This window comes from Schistocerca serialis, chromosome 8, assembly GCF_023864345.2.
Source record: "Schistocerca serialis cubense isolate TAMUIC-IGC-003099 chromosome 8, iqSchSeri2.2, whole genome shotgun sequence".
In the NCBI taxonomy this organism is placed as follows: domain Eukaryota; kingdom Metazoa; phylum Arthropoda; class Insecta; order Orthoptera; family Acrididae; genus Schistocerca; species Schistocerca serialis.
The window spans coordinates 275,020,948-275,040,624 of NC_064645.1; the positions used below are offsets into that span (position 1 = coordinate 275,020,948).

A 19,677-nucleotide genomic window follows, 5' to 3' on the forward strand; every position below is an offset into this window, starting at 1 on the left:
ATGGACAACCACATCAAAGCCAACATCAAATAGCCACTGCCCAAGAACCTCTTTATGCTGGTGAACCTTTACCCTGGCCTGTGATGTGTCCCATTATGGCATTGCTAGATCAGAATCTAGATGGCATCAAACAGCCCATCACTCATGCATCAAAGATGGTTTCCACTGCACAATATGTTTGGGGTTAAAAAGTTTCAATTTTCTTGTATGGGATGGGGTTCCTGCTTATCACTGACCACAAGCTGCAGGTTTTCTTATTTGGCTCTCATTTTAAATTGTCTGATAAGATTGCCCACCAATTTCAGAAGTGGGCACCCTTTGTCAGTTACTGTTGCTACGACATTCATTACTGCTCCACTGTCCATCATGACAATGCTGATCTGCTATTGCAGCAGCTGGTGGGGCCTGATCTGGAGCCTGATAGTCAGGAGGCTCTCGTGTTTGCTTTGGATGATGCCTTGCAGCAAATTCTGTCAGATTTTCCACTGACAGCATAAGAGGTTGTGACTGCCATGGCTGCTGATCTGCTTTTCTGGAAAATTATTTCAGGGTCCAGATGCATTGGCCAGAGCGTGACAGTTTTCAAATTGGATGGTCCTGGAGCTCCCTTGAGAACGGGTGGTTGTTGGTGGTTGATGCACTGTCCAGTTTCCCATACATAGACATCTGTCCTCCAAATTGTCAGCTATCAGTTTTCATGCGTTTTCAGTTATTTTTGCCATTGAGGGATCTGAAAGAACCCTCATGTCTGATAATGATACAAAATTTGTGTTGCAGGAATTTGAAGACTTCTGCATTTGCAGTGCTATCTGGCATCTGACTACCACCACATTACACCTTCCTTCTAACTTGGAGGGAGAGCGCTTTGTGTGTATGAAGAAGACCATGTCTGCCTCATTCTGTGATGATGTGGTGCATCAAGAGGCGCAATCCAGTGGATCATTTGTGAGGCACCAGCCATGGATCTCCTGGATTTGCTGCAATCTGAGTCGCATTTCATATACCACCATGCTCTGCAATGTTTTCCTCTGCAGCTAATGTTTGGGCCTGGTCCTTTGACCAGCAGCAGCAATGGCTGCCAAGTGTCATGGTGGGTCACAAAGGTTGACAGATGCTTATGGCAAATTTCAGTGCAGGGAGCAGCCTACCCATCATACAAATAAGTTGTGCCCACATCTTGTTGGGTTATCAATCCTATGGTCTTCTGGTCAGGCAAATGGCACATGTTGTCATTGTGTTGTTCCAAGGACATGAATTCCACTAGCAGCAGCGTGCCTCTCCATGATAAAAATGTCATGTAATGTAAAACTCTAATTTATTTTCATTGTTATATTAAAAACTGTTCAGCAGTTGTAAATCATTGTTGGTCTTGATGGCTTTGAACATTTAATGTACATTAAGATAGAGACTGAGACATTCTTTTTCAGTTTTGCATCCACTTTAGTGATTTTGGTCTCATGGAAAAGTTCGTTCATGTTGTGTGGCACATGTTGTCATTGTGTTGTTCCAAGGACATGAATTCCACAAGCAGCAGCGTGCCTCCCCATGATAAAAATGTCATGTAATGTAAAACTCTAATTTATTTTCATTGTTATATTAAAAACTGTTCAGCAGTTGTAAATCATTGTTGGTCTTGATGGCTTTGAACATTTAATGTACATTAAGGTAGAGACTGAGACATTCTTTTTCAGTTTTGCATCCACTTTAGTGATTTTGGTCTCATGGAAAAGTTTGTTCATGTTGTGCCACTTGATTTTCTATTCCTTCACTGAATTTTCTGTGTTGCATTTTAGTACCCCTTATCTCCTTGTATGTCGTAAGGCATTTTTTTCCCTTTCTTCCAGTTAGTACTTAGATTTCCTTCTGAATTAATGAAAATATTTTAGCAAATGTTCCTCTGAAAATTTACATTGCATCACCTTGCTCATCTGCAGCAGTGTAATGAATAGTTGCTTGTCTCCTGCTCTGTGCAGAGTCATCATTGGTACCATGACATTAGCCATATCAAGCTACTCCCTTGTTTTTCAATACCTGCCACATTATAAACATTTTCAAACAGCGCAACTTTGAGTTCATAGTTAAAGTTCTTGCATTTATACTTGATGTAAACTGACTCTGAAAAGCAAGAAGGAGAACACTGTGCACTATATCTGATTTGTTTTTTCTTTTCACAATCAACATAAGTTACTGGGATGTTATTGGTGCTTTCAAGCTAAAAGATTAAACAGTTTGTCCAGATATGGTTAGATTATTGATCAGTAATGAGACTATTTCCTGTGCTGGGCAGGCTTTTGCAGGAATGCATTTATTACTTGAACTTATGTATTCATTCCCTCCATTTTTCAACTTTTCTTATCACTGCAGCCACAGTATCTTCTCCTTTAATTCATCATTTCTTCCCACTTAAAATGTTACAAACATCTGTTACCATCACCATTTTATTTAACTCTAAGAGTAAGTGTGGAGGACACAGCACCTTTCACATGTTAACAGCAGAAGCTGTTAAGCTGTATGTCATCTGCTGACTGAATTTGGTACTGCATATTCATTCATGGCAGTTCAAGACTTTTATACATTACTGGGCTTGGCATGTAGATCCCATAATACACAAAACTTCAAAATTCCTTATTATGGCACTTACAACATTTTTTATTTCAAGTTTTCAGTCACAATTAGCTAAAAGCTTATTTACATATATGAGAAACAATAGTGACCTAAGACTGAGCCCTGTGAAACCCCATAAGTGATGTCTATTCGGCCGGCCGAAGTGGCCGTGCGGTTAAAGGCGCTGCAGTCTGGAACCGCAAGACCGCTACGGTCGCAGGTTCGAATCCTGCCTCGGGCATGGATGTTTGTGATGTCCTTAGGTTAGTTAGGTTTAACTAGTTCTAAGTTCTAGGGGACTAATGACCTCAGCAGTTGAGTCCCATAGTGCTCAGAGCCATTTGCACCATTTTTGATGTCTATTCAATCAGAAGAATCTTTTATGGTCAAATTCGTTGAATTATTAAGTGCAACAAGTATTACGGGATGTATTTCATCTTTCTGACTGAAACAAAAGCCTTTTTTAGACCAGAGATATTTCATTTTATTTTAAAGCATCTTCAGTGGTCACTGTAACTATTGTGTTTTTCCTAAATAATATTCATATTACAGTTGCAAGGACTGAATATATCCTGTATAACTTGTAAACCTGAGACTGTAGAAGAGAGGCCTAAAAGATAACTTGTATTAAGTACAACTATTATGATTACTCATATGTCAGTTATCGCTACATCTTGTCAACTACCAGAGTGGGGGTTTTAACATCATCAAAATATATTTTTATTATTACAGATTCATTATGATAGACTACCCTAATTTTTGTAGTTGAGCTTCACACTTAATGAGAATTATTACAGGAATAACCATGATATTAAAATAATTTTTGTCAACAGTAGTGTTGAGAGCAATGAGACAATTCCTACAGACATTTAATATTTCAAATGTTAATGTACTGTAACATACATATATGAGTATACTTCTGCTGATATTTTGTTCAAAGACAATACAGTGCAATATGTTCACAAATCAAAAAATATGACTCACAATGTTCTAATGCAATCAACTAAGTGGTTAATGTTATTTTCTCTTTATCTTCCACATTAAAGAGAGGCTCTACCAAGCTATCATGCAGCTGTAAGTCTAGCAGTCTTGGGAAAAAAAAGAGAAGACAGAAAGAAGAGGATACAACGGAGAGTTTGACTTAATCAGGAACTTTACAGTAACACCAAATATCACTTCTAGTAGCTTATTTCCTCAAATTGCTCTATCCCTGCCACAATGCTTCCTCTCCCTGCTGATCACCAGCTTCACACTTCTCCACACCTCTTACTATATTTTTATTTTCACCATCATAACCAGATTTTTACATTAATGTGTTAATGTTGCATCGGGCAGGTAAATAAATGTTTAATTGTATCAGAATGAAATATAATGGGAAAAAACATTAAAAAATTGAAAAAGGTCAAATGTTTTGACTAAATTAAGAAGTAAAATGAATTAGAGAAACATTTGACGTGCCTTTGCATGATGCTCAAAACCATGTGAAGCAAATGACGTGCTAGTTGAGAGTTTAAAATTCAATGTTCAACTTACAATCTTAGAAATTTAATGAGTAGTAGAGGATATTTGGCTACTGGATTATATAGACTGTGCAGTCTGCTGTTGTGTGGCTTTGACATGTTTACATCATCTATGACTGAAAGCATAAAAAAGTTCCAGTAAGTTTTTAGTCACAAAAATTTTTCAGTAGAGAATCCTTCAAATATCAGGAAGGAGCAGGCACACTGCCAATCAACACCTCATTTCCAGTAAATAATTTTGAGTATCATTCAAAGGTGCATCAAATGTTTCTCTAATTTATTTTATTTCTTACTTTTAGACAAATCATTACACAAAAAAATGACCATTTTTTTCTTTATTTTTAAGTTTTGCTCAGAAATATGTTCTCAAAATGTCTTAAATGTAGAACTTGATTTGAAGGAAGCCATTTTAAAAATCAAATTTAACACCAATGCAACATTCTTTACAAGAATAGCTATGCCCGGAACAGGCCAACTTTTTGATATGTCATTTCTGATTCCACAATTTTCTGTTCTTGAAATGTCCTGAATTAAGTACTTGGTGCAAAGAAAGCCCATTTGACAGTTAATGTCAAACCAAAGCAACTTTTCATGTGTGAAACAGCTAGTCCTCGAAAAGATGAACTTTCTGACACCTTGTTTGCATTCCTTCTGTCTTCTGATTTCAAAAGTCTTAAATTTAGTTCTTGATTTGAAGGATACCTTTTTGACAGTTAAATATCACACCAGTGCATCCTTTTATGTGCATGATGGCTAGGCCTTGAAGAAATGAACTTTCTGACACTTCATTTACATAGGTGGGGCAGTTGTCATGAAATACCTCAATTTTTCCTGGAATCACTAGTTAAGTTTTTCATAATTACATTGATTTCTTTCCAAAAATTAAATCTTTTTTTTGCAAAACTATACATCACATTGGTCTACTTAATACCCCATTTGTCCATTTTCGACTCTGTTTGGCTTATGAAAGTTCGAACAATATTTTCCCTCAAATACAGTATTAATTTTTTCTTAATTACTCTGATTACTTTGAAGCATTTAAACACTTTTTTACAAAACTAGACCTTATGGTCTTCAATTTGAAACCCCATTTGCCTGATAATCCATTCGTCCATTTCCCACTCTTTGTTTATCTATAAAAATTCAGACAAAAACCCATTTGTTTATAGAGGGTCATGTTTTCATTACATTCAAACATTTGACCAAAAACTGCACTGAGATAAAATACCTTCTGCCAATAGACAAGTGTAAATATGTCTATCGGCAGTACGGAATGTTGTCTCCCAGATATAAGTACTGGCCATACTTACTGTCTCTTTAAACTATTATAATTTAACGCTCAGTCCTTTCTTAATGACCTGATTATTTAATACCATTCAGGCAATGGTAATCTTGCCAAATAAGGAATTTGGAAGTATACAGACAATAGTGAAATACATAGTGATTAGAGAAATGTCAAAATAAACAGTAAAAATTTAAGACAACTTTTAAGAACATGTGGCTTCACTCAAAATCAATAAATGTTGCATACTATACCAATAAGTGATGCTGGGTTATCTCCAGTAAAGGCCACTACTTTGCAGTCAGTATTGAAGTCAAACCGTTCAACGAAATAGTTAGAAACCGGGCCCAGCAAAGTGTAAGAGGGTACAGGCTCCCCCAACTTTTCAGAAAGACCAGGAGCACAGGCCTATAAAAATGAGCAGGTGATTTCTTGATAGTTATTTTTTTGGACACAGACCTTAGAACATTAACAAAATCAATGTTTGTGTTGGAGTTCAGGTTACTTTGTGTCAAATTTTCACTGTTTGAAGTACAAAATGAAATTAAGTGTGCCTTAATAAATATTTCTAATATCTCACCTCAAGGCAAATTTTGGACCATTTCTTCTGTGTAATGTCCATTAGGTTCATACCAGAACCATCAGCATAGTCTATTGGAGCATAGTGACCCAGGAACAGTGAACATACAAAGCTGCTTACTACTGAGATTCTCTACAGAAAGCAAAACAGAGTTGTAGAGATGAGATATTTGTACATTTTTAACCAGACACATATTCATACTAGGTAGTATTTCATGAAATTATCACTATACTGATGTAAAACTGCTAACACTTTTTTTCAATTTTTTCCCATGAGTTTACAGGCAAATTTAGTGATGTGGTTCAGTCAAATTCATCACTTTTTTGTTAGTCAGTCATCAACTCCAAGTACTCAATTGACCTCTAATGATCAGTTGCTTCAGACTGAAATCTTTGTTTGTTTTAACCCACATTTTCATTTATTAAAAGTTAGTTCTTATGTACATAACAAATACATTTTTTTACTACATGAAATTACTTGACTTATTATCCGTCTCTTTTCTTACCTAATATTCTACTTGCATGTACTCACCCATTGATTCATGACTTCACTTTTGGTTTCCATTTTTGAGCTCCTAACATTTACTGAAAGTCTGAACAGTCTTTTATTTGCAGTGAGATAACTTGTTGTGTGGGGGTAGCTTCTATGTGATAATACCCTCCAGCATGATTCTTAAAACATGATGAATTACTTCATAATAATGCATGTAAACTTCTTCAACAACTTCACAAATATATTACCTTCTACAAAATTTGATTGCAATTCATTCTCCCCAAATCAAATGTCATCAGTTAATAAACACAATAACAACAGAGCACTGAATTTTTATTCTTCTAACTTTACAGAAAGTTTTGTTTTGGCATGTTTTTAGCTGTTCTGTCCTTGAGTCATCTGGTTTGATCAACTTACTATAAATGTGAGTTGCATTCAAATAGAATTGCCATCTGTGGGGAACTCTTGCTTCCCTTAAGATACATTGAATAATACAGAAAACTGGTTTTCAGCTTCATTTAAAATTGTATGAAATATAAACTGAACCAAGCAATATGTCATTATGACATACTGTAATAAAACTGATTATGGTGAGATAAATATGCTAACTGATCTTGAATCATATGAAGTGAACGATCATACCAAAGACATAAAATCCAAAAATCTCTACTACATGATTATGCGAAAATCTTTAAATGTCAATGCTTATAAATAATTATGAAATTACAATAATGATTACGGACTTCTCAAAAAGGTAGACAATTAATTGTATTTTATTTATGAAATGTATGTTCCAACGATTGTTTTGCATACACACAGATCGATATATGATACCAATTTCTTTGTTACATGTTGTTAGAGGTAAATCTTTGTTCTTTTGTTCAGATGGTTGTACGAGTTTAAAGTGAGAGGATGGAGAATGAGTTATGTGTGTTTTATTGATTTGCTTTGGCAAGTGAGATGACTTATAATGTACGTAGATGATTATAGAAAGATAAACCACAGAAAGCAAATGCACAGCAAGCCATCAACACACAACAAAGAAGAGCAACAACAGCATTAACAGAATTAGTTATTTAAATTTTACTTCCCTGCTACTCACTGCAGAGTCACTATCCCAACGTGGCAAGTGCTGTGAAAATGTGACTAGCTGCCTAAGTTACTAACTTACTCCAAACATTAATAAATCAAATTTGGGCAACAAGAGGGCGTAGATGGTCAGATTATGGTGATGTCATCCAGGATTTTCTGAAAGTGGTCTGTGAATACGGAGTTGGACTATTTTTCTTGTTGCAGATTAAAAGATGTAGTGAAATTTTTATGTGAACAATCAGCCAGATATGAACCACAACTGCAAACCAGCAACAATAGCAGCAGAAAGGAGTTTTAAGCAAAAAGAAGAAAAGGATGAAAAATAAAAGGTAAGGTGAACAATTAACAATGTGAAGTGTTTTGATGTATAATTACCAACAATGACAGGCAGTGAATCTGGAACAGTAGGGAGTAATACTGACATGGGAGACTTAAATAGTGTAGTGAAACAAGAACAGGAAAATGTTAGTGATGAACATGTAAAACAGAAAAAGCTAATGGAGTACTTAAAATAAGATGATAATAATGACATAAGCACCATGCTGTAATTGTTAATAAATATGAGCAATGATAATAAGAATCAGTTCACAGAAACTGGTCATTAAATAGGAGCATTATTTGATTGTGTCAGTAAAAATATAGCTCAAATAAATGATATCAGCCAACAAATTGATAGATTAGATGTTCAATTAGAATCTGTTGAGTATAAATGAAAGAAGTTGGATGTAACTTTAATATTGAAATTAAAAATGTCACAGATGAGATCACTGAAGGTAGGTAGAAAAACAAAATTGCTTTCGAAAATGTGAATGAGGAAATAAGTCCCTTGGACAAAAATGCAAATAATTGAATTTCGAGATTGGAAAGTAATGCTGACACCAAAGTGGCACTTGTTGAAAACAGTTTTGTTGAACAGATGAAAACAGGAGACAGCAAATTCATAGAAAATGTGAAAGGTACCATGTTTTGCAACATTCCAGTGAAAAATTTTTCCAGTGAAGGTAGTTTACATACTGTAGATTTTCTGCAGCATTACAGAGATAATTTTGTGTCTAGTATGACTGATATTATGAAAATCAAGTTTGTTAAGAAGTTTCTGGCAGATGAAGCATTAAGCTGGACAAATCAGTATACCAATGATGACACAACCTATGAAGATTTTGAAAAACGATTTTTAGATAAATTATGGTCAGAGACTGAACAAGCTAGAATAAATAGTGAATTTCTCAATGGACCAAGTTACAGGGAAGGGCGTATTAGCATGAAACACTTTTGCAAAAATGAGCCAAAAAAATTAGCACATTTGTGCAAACCTTTTGATGACCTGACCCAGATTGACGCTTTAAAAAGGAGGTCACTAGCTGAGGTACAGTGGTACCGAGTCTGTGGGCCAGATGACACAGTAGTCCATTTTTTGAAATATGTAGATAAATTAGATAATTTTGGGGGAAAAAAAGGGAAATACAACTACAATTGACACATAAATTTTGAAAGAGATATTAAAGTAAGTAAATCAGAACCGTGTTTCCTCTCCTCTCCTATGGTGGTGCTTGGTTCTTTGTTGTGAACTTCTTTGCTCCTAAGAGTTTATTTTTTCCTATGTTTTTACTCTTTGGAGTGTTTGTTGTTGCTGTGAGTCATCTTTTGGATATTAAGAGAAGAAGACCACTATTCCTAAAAGGGTTGTGCTCTTGTTATAAAATTATATCCTAAGTCCATCCACAACAGGTTATGAGCCCAGGTTTGAATGCTTCAGACTCTGGGAATTAAAGTATCCATTCGTGAGACTATTTTTCCATTTACTAGGATATTTGTGAGACTGCAAAATTTTTGGAATGGCAGACACAGCGCTTCCATTGAGTGATGATATAAGTAAGACAAACATTTGCAAACTGTCAAGTAAAGATCAGTGGGAAACATAGAAATGGCAGATCCAATTTTGTTTAAAGGACCAACCTCTTCATTCTACTGTAGATGGTACACATCAGTGTCCGTCATTAGTGGAAGGAGAAGAACCATCCGACACATATTGGTGCTGGCAACGGGCAGCTCATATCATTGGAACAGCGCTTGATGAGGAACCTGCTTTTCGTGTAAGAAAGAAGACTGACACAAAAGAAATTTGGGATACCCTTATGTCAGTATACGAACATTCTTCATTGCAGTGACTAGATAAATTGTTCAATTGTTTCTTTGAAATGTCAAAAGATGACGTCATGTCTATAATAATACACATGTCGCTCCTTGCAAACATTTTCCCTGACTTGTGCAGTAAACTGAACAAAATTAATCCAAATGCAACTTTTCCCCTTTCACTGCTCCAACATCGCATTTTCAAAACATTATGACCCGAATATCAGTTTTACAGGTCGACCTGGTATTGTGTTCCTGAACCTGAGCAGACGACACAGCTTCTAACTGAGAATTTGCGTTTGATTGAGAATTCACTAGCGACATAGACAGCTGGTGCTTCTTACACAAAATCAAAATTGAATGAGCAACATCAAAAACATAAGAGATTTGCAACAGAGGGGAGTAAGTCAAAGAAGAAAAAAAGTTGTACATGTCTGTATTGCAAGAAAACTGGACATATTATAGCAAACAGCTGAAAGCGCATAGCCGCAAAAGAAGCAAAAGTGACAGCTAACAACAATAATAATTCAAGTTCCAGTTTAAAAGTGAGTAGCAAACCAAATACATTTCTAGCCACTAGCTTGTTGTCACATGTTAATTTTGATAGTTCAGATTCTTGGATTTTGGACTCTGGCACAACACATCATATTCACCAAATAAACAGCATTTTGCTACATTTGAAAAGTTTCCGATTCCACAATGTAGGCAGACAGCTGCCAAAAAAGTTATTTTTGCACATAGGACTGGCAATATCCATATTGAAATATTCATAAACAAAAGGTGGACACCTGTTTTGCTTTAAAATGTCTGGTATGTATGTGATGTCAGACACCATCTTTTCTCTGTCCGTCAAGCTACACATTGTGGATATAATGTGACTTACAATAACAAAGGTGTTATCATTCAGTGACATAGTGAAGTAGTCGCAACAGGAAGACTAGGTGGTTCAGTATACATTATGAACATGTGAGTTTGTCCTCCAGGTTCATAAGTAATGATTAACATAACAACTACAGAAGAATTACAGTGTTGGCATGAGAGACTCGGTCATCAAAATAAACGTCATGTACAAGATGTGCTCTCTTGTTTCAGTATTTCAGTTAAGTGCCCTGATACCACATCATCTTGTGATGGATGTGTTCTTGGCAAATCCCATTGTAAAACATTTAGCCATCACAGAGATCGTCCACAAACTGTTGGTGAGCTGATCAATGCAGACGTTAATGGACCCATGTCTATTGACTCTATGAATGGTTTTCATTGCTATGCAAAATAAATCTCAAGTGGCTAACAATTTGAAAACATTTTTGAAGGAGTGTGATGCTATTGGTTATAAGGTAAAAGTATTTTGGTTTGACGGTGGAGGAGAGTTGAATTGTAAACTGGTAGCTACTGTTCTATGAGACCATGGTATTGAGTTTCATCTTACATGTCCAGACACTCTTAAGCAAAATGGTGTTTCTGAACAAGCAAATGCCCATATAGTTGAATCAGCTCACTCAATGTTAATGTCCAGCAAGTTACCTAAATTGTTTTGGTCTCATGCATGTGACACAGCCATTTTTCTACTCAGTCATACTGGGAAGTCAAGTGTTGAAGGTAAAGCATCTTCGAATTGTGGACGGGCAAGGTGTTTGACAGTTTTAACTATCTAAGAAATTTTTGAATTAAAGTACTATGTTTATTTCCCAAAGAAATTTTGGTCTAAGTTTGACGAAAAGGCTATACCTGGTCATTTCATTGGCTATGTGAATGAGAAAGATGGTTACAAAGTGTGGATTCCATCAAAACATCATGTGGTGACATCATGCAATGTTGATTTTCAATCAGAAAAGCTATGTAAAACTGGAAATTCGATTGAATTGTAATTTAATTCTGTGCCTGAAGAAACAGGAGAGGATAGTGAATCTACTGTTGATCAGATTGAAACTAGTGACCAAGAATATTGGAATGAGTTACCAAATCAATGTCCAGTTCGTGAAACATACCCCCACTAAAATTTAGTGACTACAAATTAGGATACCAGTCTCACCACTCTCAACAAAAAAAAAAAAAAAAAATGCATTAGTTTGCCTGACAAAACCAATCCATGAAGAGCTTGCACCAAAGAACTTCAATGAAACTATGGAAACTAGTAATTCCAATGAATGGTTTAATGCAATGAAAGAAGAAATGAAGGCATTTGAAGAAAATGATACCTGAGACTTGGTAGAACTGCCTAAACGAAAACGTGTTATCGATAATCGATGGGTGCTTCATATTAAATATAAGCCTGATGGATCGATTGATTGATACAGTGCTCGCTTGGTTGTGCGCAGTATGTTTCAAAGTGCCGGACTTGATTATGATGAAACGTTTAGTCCAGTTGCTTGTTATGATGCCATTCATGCTGTAATAGCGATTGCAGCTGAAGAAAATCTGAAACTTGCTCAGTTCAACGTTAAGACTTCTTCATGACATCAGAAGTGTTGGTCAGCCAGACCATGCGCCATTGATCCAAACATGTGATAGTCAGAGGGAGCAACATCTGGAGAATATGGCGGGTGGGGTAGGACTTCCCATTTTAACATTTCCAAGTACGTTTTGACCTCTTTTGCAATGTGGGGTCGAGTGTTGTCATACTTCAAAATCACTTTATCATGCCTCTTGCTGTATTACGGTTGTTTGTCTTTTAATGCTCTCCTCAAATGCATTAATTGTGTTCGATAACAAGCACCTGTGATTGTTTCACTTGGTTTTTAACATCTCATAGTACACAACACCGAGCTGGTCCCACCAAATGCAGAGCATGATCTTGGAGCCGTGAATATTCAGTTTGGCCATCGACATGGAATCATGGCCGGGATACCCCCATGATTTTTGCATTTAGGGTTATTGTAATGAACCCATTTTTCGTCCCTGGTCACAATGCGATGCAGAAATCCCTTCCGTTTTAGCCCCTGAAGCAACTGTTCAAAAAACACACAAACACCGTTCAACATCTCTTGGTTTCGGCTCACACGGGACTCAAGTTCCTTCTTTCTGAATCAAGCCCATAGCCTTGAGATGTTTTGAAATGGCTTGCTGTGCCACTCCCACTAATCGTGCCAACTCTCCTTGAGTTTGACGTCAGTCTTCACTCAGCAATGTCTCCAATTCTGCATCTTCGAAAACATTCTCTCTTCCACCACTATGTCGGTCTACGACATTAAAATCATATCATGTTGAAACCACTCATGACATGTTCTTTCACTACTAGCATCCTTACCATACATACTTGAGAGCATTCGATGAGACTCAGCCACTGTTTTCTTCATATTGAAACAAAACAGTAACACCTCCCACAAATGACATTTTCAATCATGAACAACTTTATGATGCAGACACAAATCGACAAATGTTTGAATGAGGTTACGTTGAGTGAGGTCCAAGTTAACTTCCTGATGTCTGCGATCTGTTTTTTTCGACCGCTACTTACCGTTGTCACCACCTTTTGACAAACGGCAAAAGCAAAGTTGTACGCCTTATAGTTCAACAGCAGATCTATGCATTTACCTTCAACCAACCAAAGCAGAAAAATTGCTGATTGCTATTTATTTGATGATGGACTTATCACAGGAACAACTGAAAGTGCGGTGAATTCATTTTTAGATATGTTAAAGACTGATTTGAAAATAACAGTGGGTTCCTTAGACTCATTTTTAGGTATGCAAATATAGCAACAAGAGTCTGGCTTGTTTATTTCACAGCAAGCATACACAGAGAAGTTCTACATTGTTTTAACATGGCTGATTCAAAATGATTAAAAAATCCGTGTGATAATGAAAAATTAGACAGTGAATATAGCAATACTCTTGACAACAACATTCCTTATTGTTCAGCTGTGGGATCATCAATTTACTTGGCAGGCTCTACTCATCCAGATCTTGCTTATGTTGTTTCAAAAGTTGCTTGATCTATGGCTAAACCCACTTCTTCTGATTGGAATGTTGTAAAACATGTTTTCAGATATCTTCATAGTACTTCAGACTTAGGTCTCTTCTATACTTCATCCGGAAATAAACTTTGTGCCTATGCTGATGCTGATGCTGACTAAAACAAGATGATCAACAAATGATTTTGTTTCAATGATTGGTGATACGGATGTATCATGGACATCTCAGCTGCAGAAATCAGTTGCACTATCCACCACTGAAGTGGAGTTCGTTGCTGCAAGTGAAGGAGCCAAGGAGTTAGTTTGGCTCAACAGACTGCTGTTGAAGATCAGTGGAAAAAGAAACACGCCCGTATTGTTCATTAACAATGCAAGTGCATGAACTCTATCAAAATGGGGATATCAATGTAGAACACGTGTGTTCTGAAAATCAACATGGTGAATTGTTTACAAAGCCTTTAAAATCAAACAAATTCAAAGCAATGTGTACCAAGATGGGACTTTGTAACTAATGTGTTTTGACCTCTTATTTTTTATTTAAAAGTTGTTCAGTGCACCACAGTTTGATTTGGGGAGAAGTGTTAAAGTAAATAAATCAGAACTGTTTCCTCTCCTCTCCTATGGTGGTGCTTGGTTATGTGTTGTGAATTTCTTTGCTCCTAAGAGTGTCTTTTTTTCCATGTTTTTACTCTTTGAAGTGTTTTTTGTTGCTCTGAGTCATTTTTTAGATATTAAACGAAGAAGATCACCATTCCTAAAACTGTTGTGTTCTTGTTATAAAATTATATCCTAAGTTCATCCTCAACAAGAAGTAGTAATCAAAATTAGCACAGTAGTAATCACAACAGGAGGGAATATAGTGATAACAATTATCATAAGAAGGAACACACTAGGGTAAATGATAACAATTTTCATTCTGGAAAGCAACATAGTTGCAGCAAAAAGAGAAAGAAAAGAAAAAAAGTTATATGTATCTGTTCCACAGAAAAAAATGTTGCAGGAACAAAATGTTTTCTGCCATACGTAAATAAATATACAGTTACAGTTGTTCAAACATTTTTGTGCAAATGATTTAAATGTGCTAACTTACTATTTTTGCTTGTGCTGTGTTACTTTCCTACAAGTTGTAAATAAGACATGATTTGTATTTTATCATTTCTTTTCGTGAGAAGTAATTAGTTTTTTTACAGTGTTATTTTCAATGTTTAGAGTAAGCTTTAAGTGCAAGACTCAAACAATTCCTGAGCATTTATTCAGATGTTAATATAATTTTCTTTGTGATATATAATATGTTGAATGTCATAAAGCTGGATTTGGAATCTGTAACGTGGTAATGGGAAAATGAGTGTTATGGTACTGTCATGATGTTTCTGTAAGGTGAGCTACTTATCCCCTCTCCCCTCCGCACCTTCTCTCCTACCCTCTGTCTAAACTGCAACACTTCACTGTCCGCCACTCCCACCATACTATCCCTCCCCTTCCCTGCCCCAGCTTCTTCCTTACCCCCACCCAGTCATCACTCCCATCATGCACTGGTGCTGCTGCTCACAGTGTAGTTTCAGCTCTCTGAGACTGCAGATGTGTGTGCAAGTTGTGCTTGCGTGAGTGTGTGTGTGCGTGTGTGTGTGTGTGCATGTGTGTCTACTGCTGGCAAAGGCCTTAATGGCCGAAAGCTATGATTGTGTGCATCTTTTTATTGTGCCTATCATGGCTCAGCATCTCCGCTATATGGTGAGTAGCAACTTTCCTTTTTCTCGTAAAATATTACTATAGTCAGCCAATGTTAGCAATACCAAAACATCTAGTGCTTTAGTGAATAAAAATGTGTATGGAAAATTAAAAAGTTAGCAGTTTACAAGCTATGTCAGTTCAGTTATTATTGTGGTGTCTTTGTGAGGGAAAGGCATAATGGAGAGTGTTGTTTTTCAGACCTATGTGAAGTTAATTATTAACATATTTCTCTTGGTTTATAACACATGTTGTATTATTATGAATAGAATACAGGAACTACAATGCAGAGCAATTTTTCTATTTGAGGTATATTAATGATACTGTGTGGTGTTGTGAAATATTTTGTAAAGTTGATAAGTTTATGTTGAGGTGAAGTGGTGTGAGAGATGAAGGTTCATTGTATTGTGAACTATAATGAATATGTGAAGTTTAAGAAGATTATGATGATGTTAGGGAAATGAAATATTAGGGACTTATTGGTGCTCTGTCTTGAAATGCATTGTACTTTTGTTTATGATGGTATGCTGTAGAAAATATTGAGAAATGAATAAAAGGAAGTTAGGAAAAGTGATGAACAGTAGTCTTTGATTAAATGATTGATGTTTATGAAAGCTTGAGCTCAGTCTCATTTGCTGAAAATATCTAAATTTTATTTAGCAACTGTATGATTCCACAGCATTGGCATGAGAAAGAGTTCACATTGGCAGGAATTAACTTACATGTACTAAATATCTTGTTGCTGACTATAAAGTATTAACAATTAGTAAAGTCATTTCCATGTTAATTTTAAAGCAGATTTCAGTTTTGGTAACATTTTTGGCATAATTTATGGCCAAGATCTTTTTTACATAAGTAACCAAATACCTCAGTTTTTAAGAAAACATGTGAGAATGAGCTAGTTGTCTCATCTTGCAACGTAATTTGAAAGACTTGGAAAGCAATTTTTCATATGCTACTGTACATTCTATTATGTGATACAAAAACTAATGAATGCAAAATATTTTTAACAATCAGAGACTAATGGACAAAATAAGTGATAAAACTGATTCACTTATGCATGGAATGCGTAGGGGGTCAGCTGACTTTGGTAGGCACACTATGTGGTGAGTGGTGCCTTCGCTAGCAGGGTGTATCCATTCTTTATCTCTGGTGTACTCTATTCTAACTCTTTCCTACCCAGTTTATGTTCCCACTGTGCTCTTCAATTTTTCTTTTTTTTGCTATTTTTTATTCAAAGTGTATCCTATTTCCTGTCACCACAACTTTCATGGATGAAGTGGGACAACAATTCTGCACTTGTAGCTCCTGCCATGTCAGGCATTTTAAAAAAAAAAGAGCCCCTTGCAAAATAGACGAAGAAACAAGTTTTCTTATAGCATGCTTTTATATGCCAATGGCTCAGTGTTCTGTATGAAAGGTAAATTTACAAGCAAGACCTGGTAAAATTTTACAAAAGTATTTCACTGGTGTTCTGAGAAAAAGCAGTAAGTTCCTAACTAATTACATTAATTTTGCCCTGTGATCTAAAGTACTTTGCAACATGCGTACCAACAACCTCAACCAGGCTTTCCTCTTGCACAACTAACTCACAAACTTTTTCTGTACAAATCTTCTAGACAGTCTCTTTCTCTTGCTTTTAAACAAAAACACATTCTACTTAAAAATAAAAACAAAACACAAAAAACACACTATGTCACCAAGGACATGGCTTTCTCTAGTCAAGCACTGAAATGAGATCCTCTCTCCCTAACATTCTTCCCACACTGTCCACTATCTTTTTCCATTGCCCTCCTAACCTCTGTACTGTCCTTGTAAAACCATATGGCATTCTCAGGCTGCCATCTGTATCCCTGCAGTCATATTTCTGTAAAACCGACCCCATGCACCCACCCACTATAACTTAATCCAGCCCCACCATTAGTAGATCTTTCATCAAAGGTAAAGCTACAAGTGAAACTACACACATTGTTTACCAACTAACATGTGATCATTGCATGGTTTTTATTTAGGAGTAACCACAACTATGTTGGCTGGGCATATGAATGGACACAGAAGAACTGACTGCCTTGGGTACAGCCAGAAAACAGTTGCTAGCACATTCTACAGCAGGCTGTGCCAACACTACCTACCCACCCAGCCCCCCACCCCCACTTTGTCCCTCCCCTAAGATTGGTGCCTGCAAAGGCTCTTGTACACATTCGCAGATAGGTGCAAACGGTGTATCAACCCCACCAGATGGCCTGACTGCAAGTCTTCTGCGCATGCACAATCTGATTTGCCACCCCTTCATGCCTGACCCTGGCCTGTAGATTACAATCAGATATGCTATGGGCTGGCTGACAGATTGGCATTTGTCCACTTCTGCCCATCCTGTGCCTGTACCCACAACTTGGGCAGTGCACAATCTGGAGCAGCCTGCTCTATAGCATTACTTAAGAGATGTGAGTGTCTGCTGCACCATATTGGCCTTTCATATCCCCCATCCCGCACAAATTTCCCTGAAATATGGAGATGGGAATTTGGTCTACATCAAGTTCCCACATCCCATCACCCTCCTCCTGAGTTTAACCTCTGTTAACCTCTCCCCATCCCTGCCCTTCCCCTTCCCCCACCCCTACCCCCACCACCACCACCACCACCACCCTCACCCCCACCCCACCCCACCCCACCCCACCCCCACCTCCACCCCCACCCCCACTCCCACCCCCATCCCATGAGTCATTTATGGGCAATGTGCCGGCATCCATAGGAGAAGGAGGCAAGTAGATTGGCTCTGACAGATGATGGTCATCCAGTTCCTGCATGGGCACGTCTCCTGGTGGCGTCCGTTCTTGTACTGGCACCGAGATGATGGTGAGAGGGCTGCGTTGTGAGTAATGAGAGGTGCCAAGATCCCAAGCATCAGGTAGAGCTGAAGGTGGTGTAGCGGAATTTGGAACAGGTGTTGCCGGCACACGATTCCGAAGCTGGTCCGAATGACGCACTGCAACACCAGTGTCCATTTGGATTTCATACAGGCATCGGCCACGGTGTCGTAAGATGTGGCCCGGACTCCATTTTGGCCACCTGCCATATCCCCATACCCAGACAAGGTCGTCGGCAGTGAACTGGCCAAGCGAAGGCACCCGTGGCCGTGAGGTGGGAGGCCGCAGAAGATGAAGTAGCGTGCGGGGCTGTCGGCCATGTAAGAGCTCAGCTGGGCTGTGGTCACCCATGGGGGTGAAACAGTAAGAAGCCAGAAACTGTAGAAGCACATCATCAGCAGCAGAAGAAGTCAGGAGTTTCCGCATCTGAGCCTTAAAGGTGTGGACCAGTCGTTCAGCCTCACCGTTTGATTGTGGATGGAACGGATGGGCCGTGACAAAAAATCCACAAATTCGGAAGAGGCAAATTGCGGACCATTATCAGCAACAAGAGTAGATGGAAGGCCTTCCAAAGAAAAAATGCGGGCGAGAGCACTTGTGGTTGCCGCGGTGGTAGGAAAGTTAGAGTAGGCGTCAAGTACGAGGAGCCAATAAGTACCTAAAATAGAGCACGCAAAGTCAGCACAAATGCACTCCCAGGGCGTCTCAAGCGAAGGCCACGGTGACGAAGATGACTTCCGGGCGGCAGCCTGTGACGTACAAGGGCCGCAGACAGCGACCATGTGTGCTATTTCAGAGTCGATGCCGGGCCAGTATACATGACGGCGCGCCAGAGATTTTGTGCGAGACACACCCCAGTGCCCTTGGTGAAGGAGGCGCAAGACTGAAGCACGCAAAGATGCAGGTACCACAACACGCGGCGAAGCATTGTCGGTGGAAAGGAGGATAACACCATCCCTAGCCATGAGGCGGTAGCGCAAAGCGTAGTAGTTCCGCAACGGGTCAGAAGTCTTAGCGGACGGACGATCTGGCCAACCCTTCTGAATACAGTGTAAAACCTAGGAGAGGGTAGGGTCAGAACCCGTAGCCGCTGCCAGCTGGTCCCCTGTAATGGGGAATCCGTCCACAACCCGCTGCTCGGCAACATCCACATGGAAACACAAATGTTCGTCCTTATCGAATGCCGGATCAGAACCCATGGGAAGGCGATACAGTGCATCAGCATTCACATGTTGAGCCGTCGGCCGGAAATGAATCTCATAATTGAAACGAGACAAGTAAAGAGCCCAACGCTGGAGGCAGTGTGCAGCCTTGTCAGGAAGTGACGATGATGGATGAAACAAGGAAACAAGCGGTTTGTGATCTGTAACAAGATGAAATTTGGACCCGTAGAGAAAAACACCAAACTTATGAAGAGCATAAATAATGGCCAAAGCTTCTTTTTCAATTTGAGAATACTTTTGTTG

The 19,677-nt window shown here is 38.2% G+C and overlaps 1 protein-coding gene across 1 annotated transcript in view; it reads right to left on the bottom strand.

Moving 5' to 3' along the window:
• Positions 1-19,677, bottom strand: part of LOC126416806 (xylulose kinase-like) — a 137,562-nt gene that overhangs the window by 49,342 nt on the left and 68,543 nt on the right. The window contains exons 6-7 of the mRNA XM_050084680.1: positions 5,987-6,118; positions 5,661-5,814 (exon numbers count right to left, since the gene is read on the bottom strand). Of these exons, the coding sequence (XP_049940637.1) occupies positions 5,661-5,814; positions 5,987-6,118 (286 nt within the window). The remainder of the gene's footprint in view (positions 1-5,660; positions 5,815-5,986; positions 6,119-19,677) is intronic.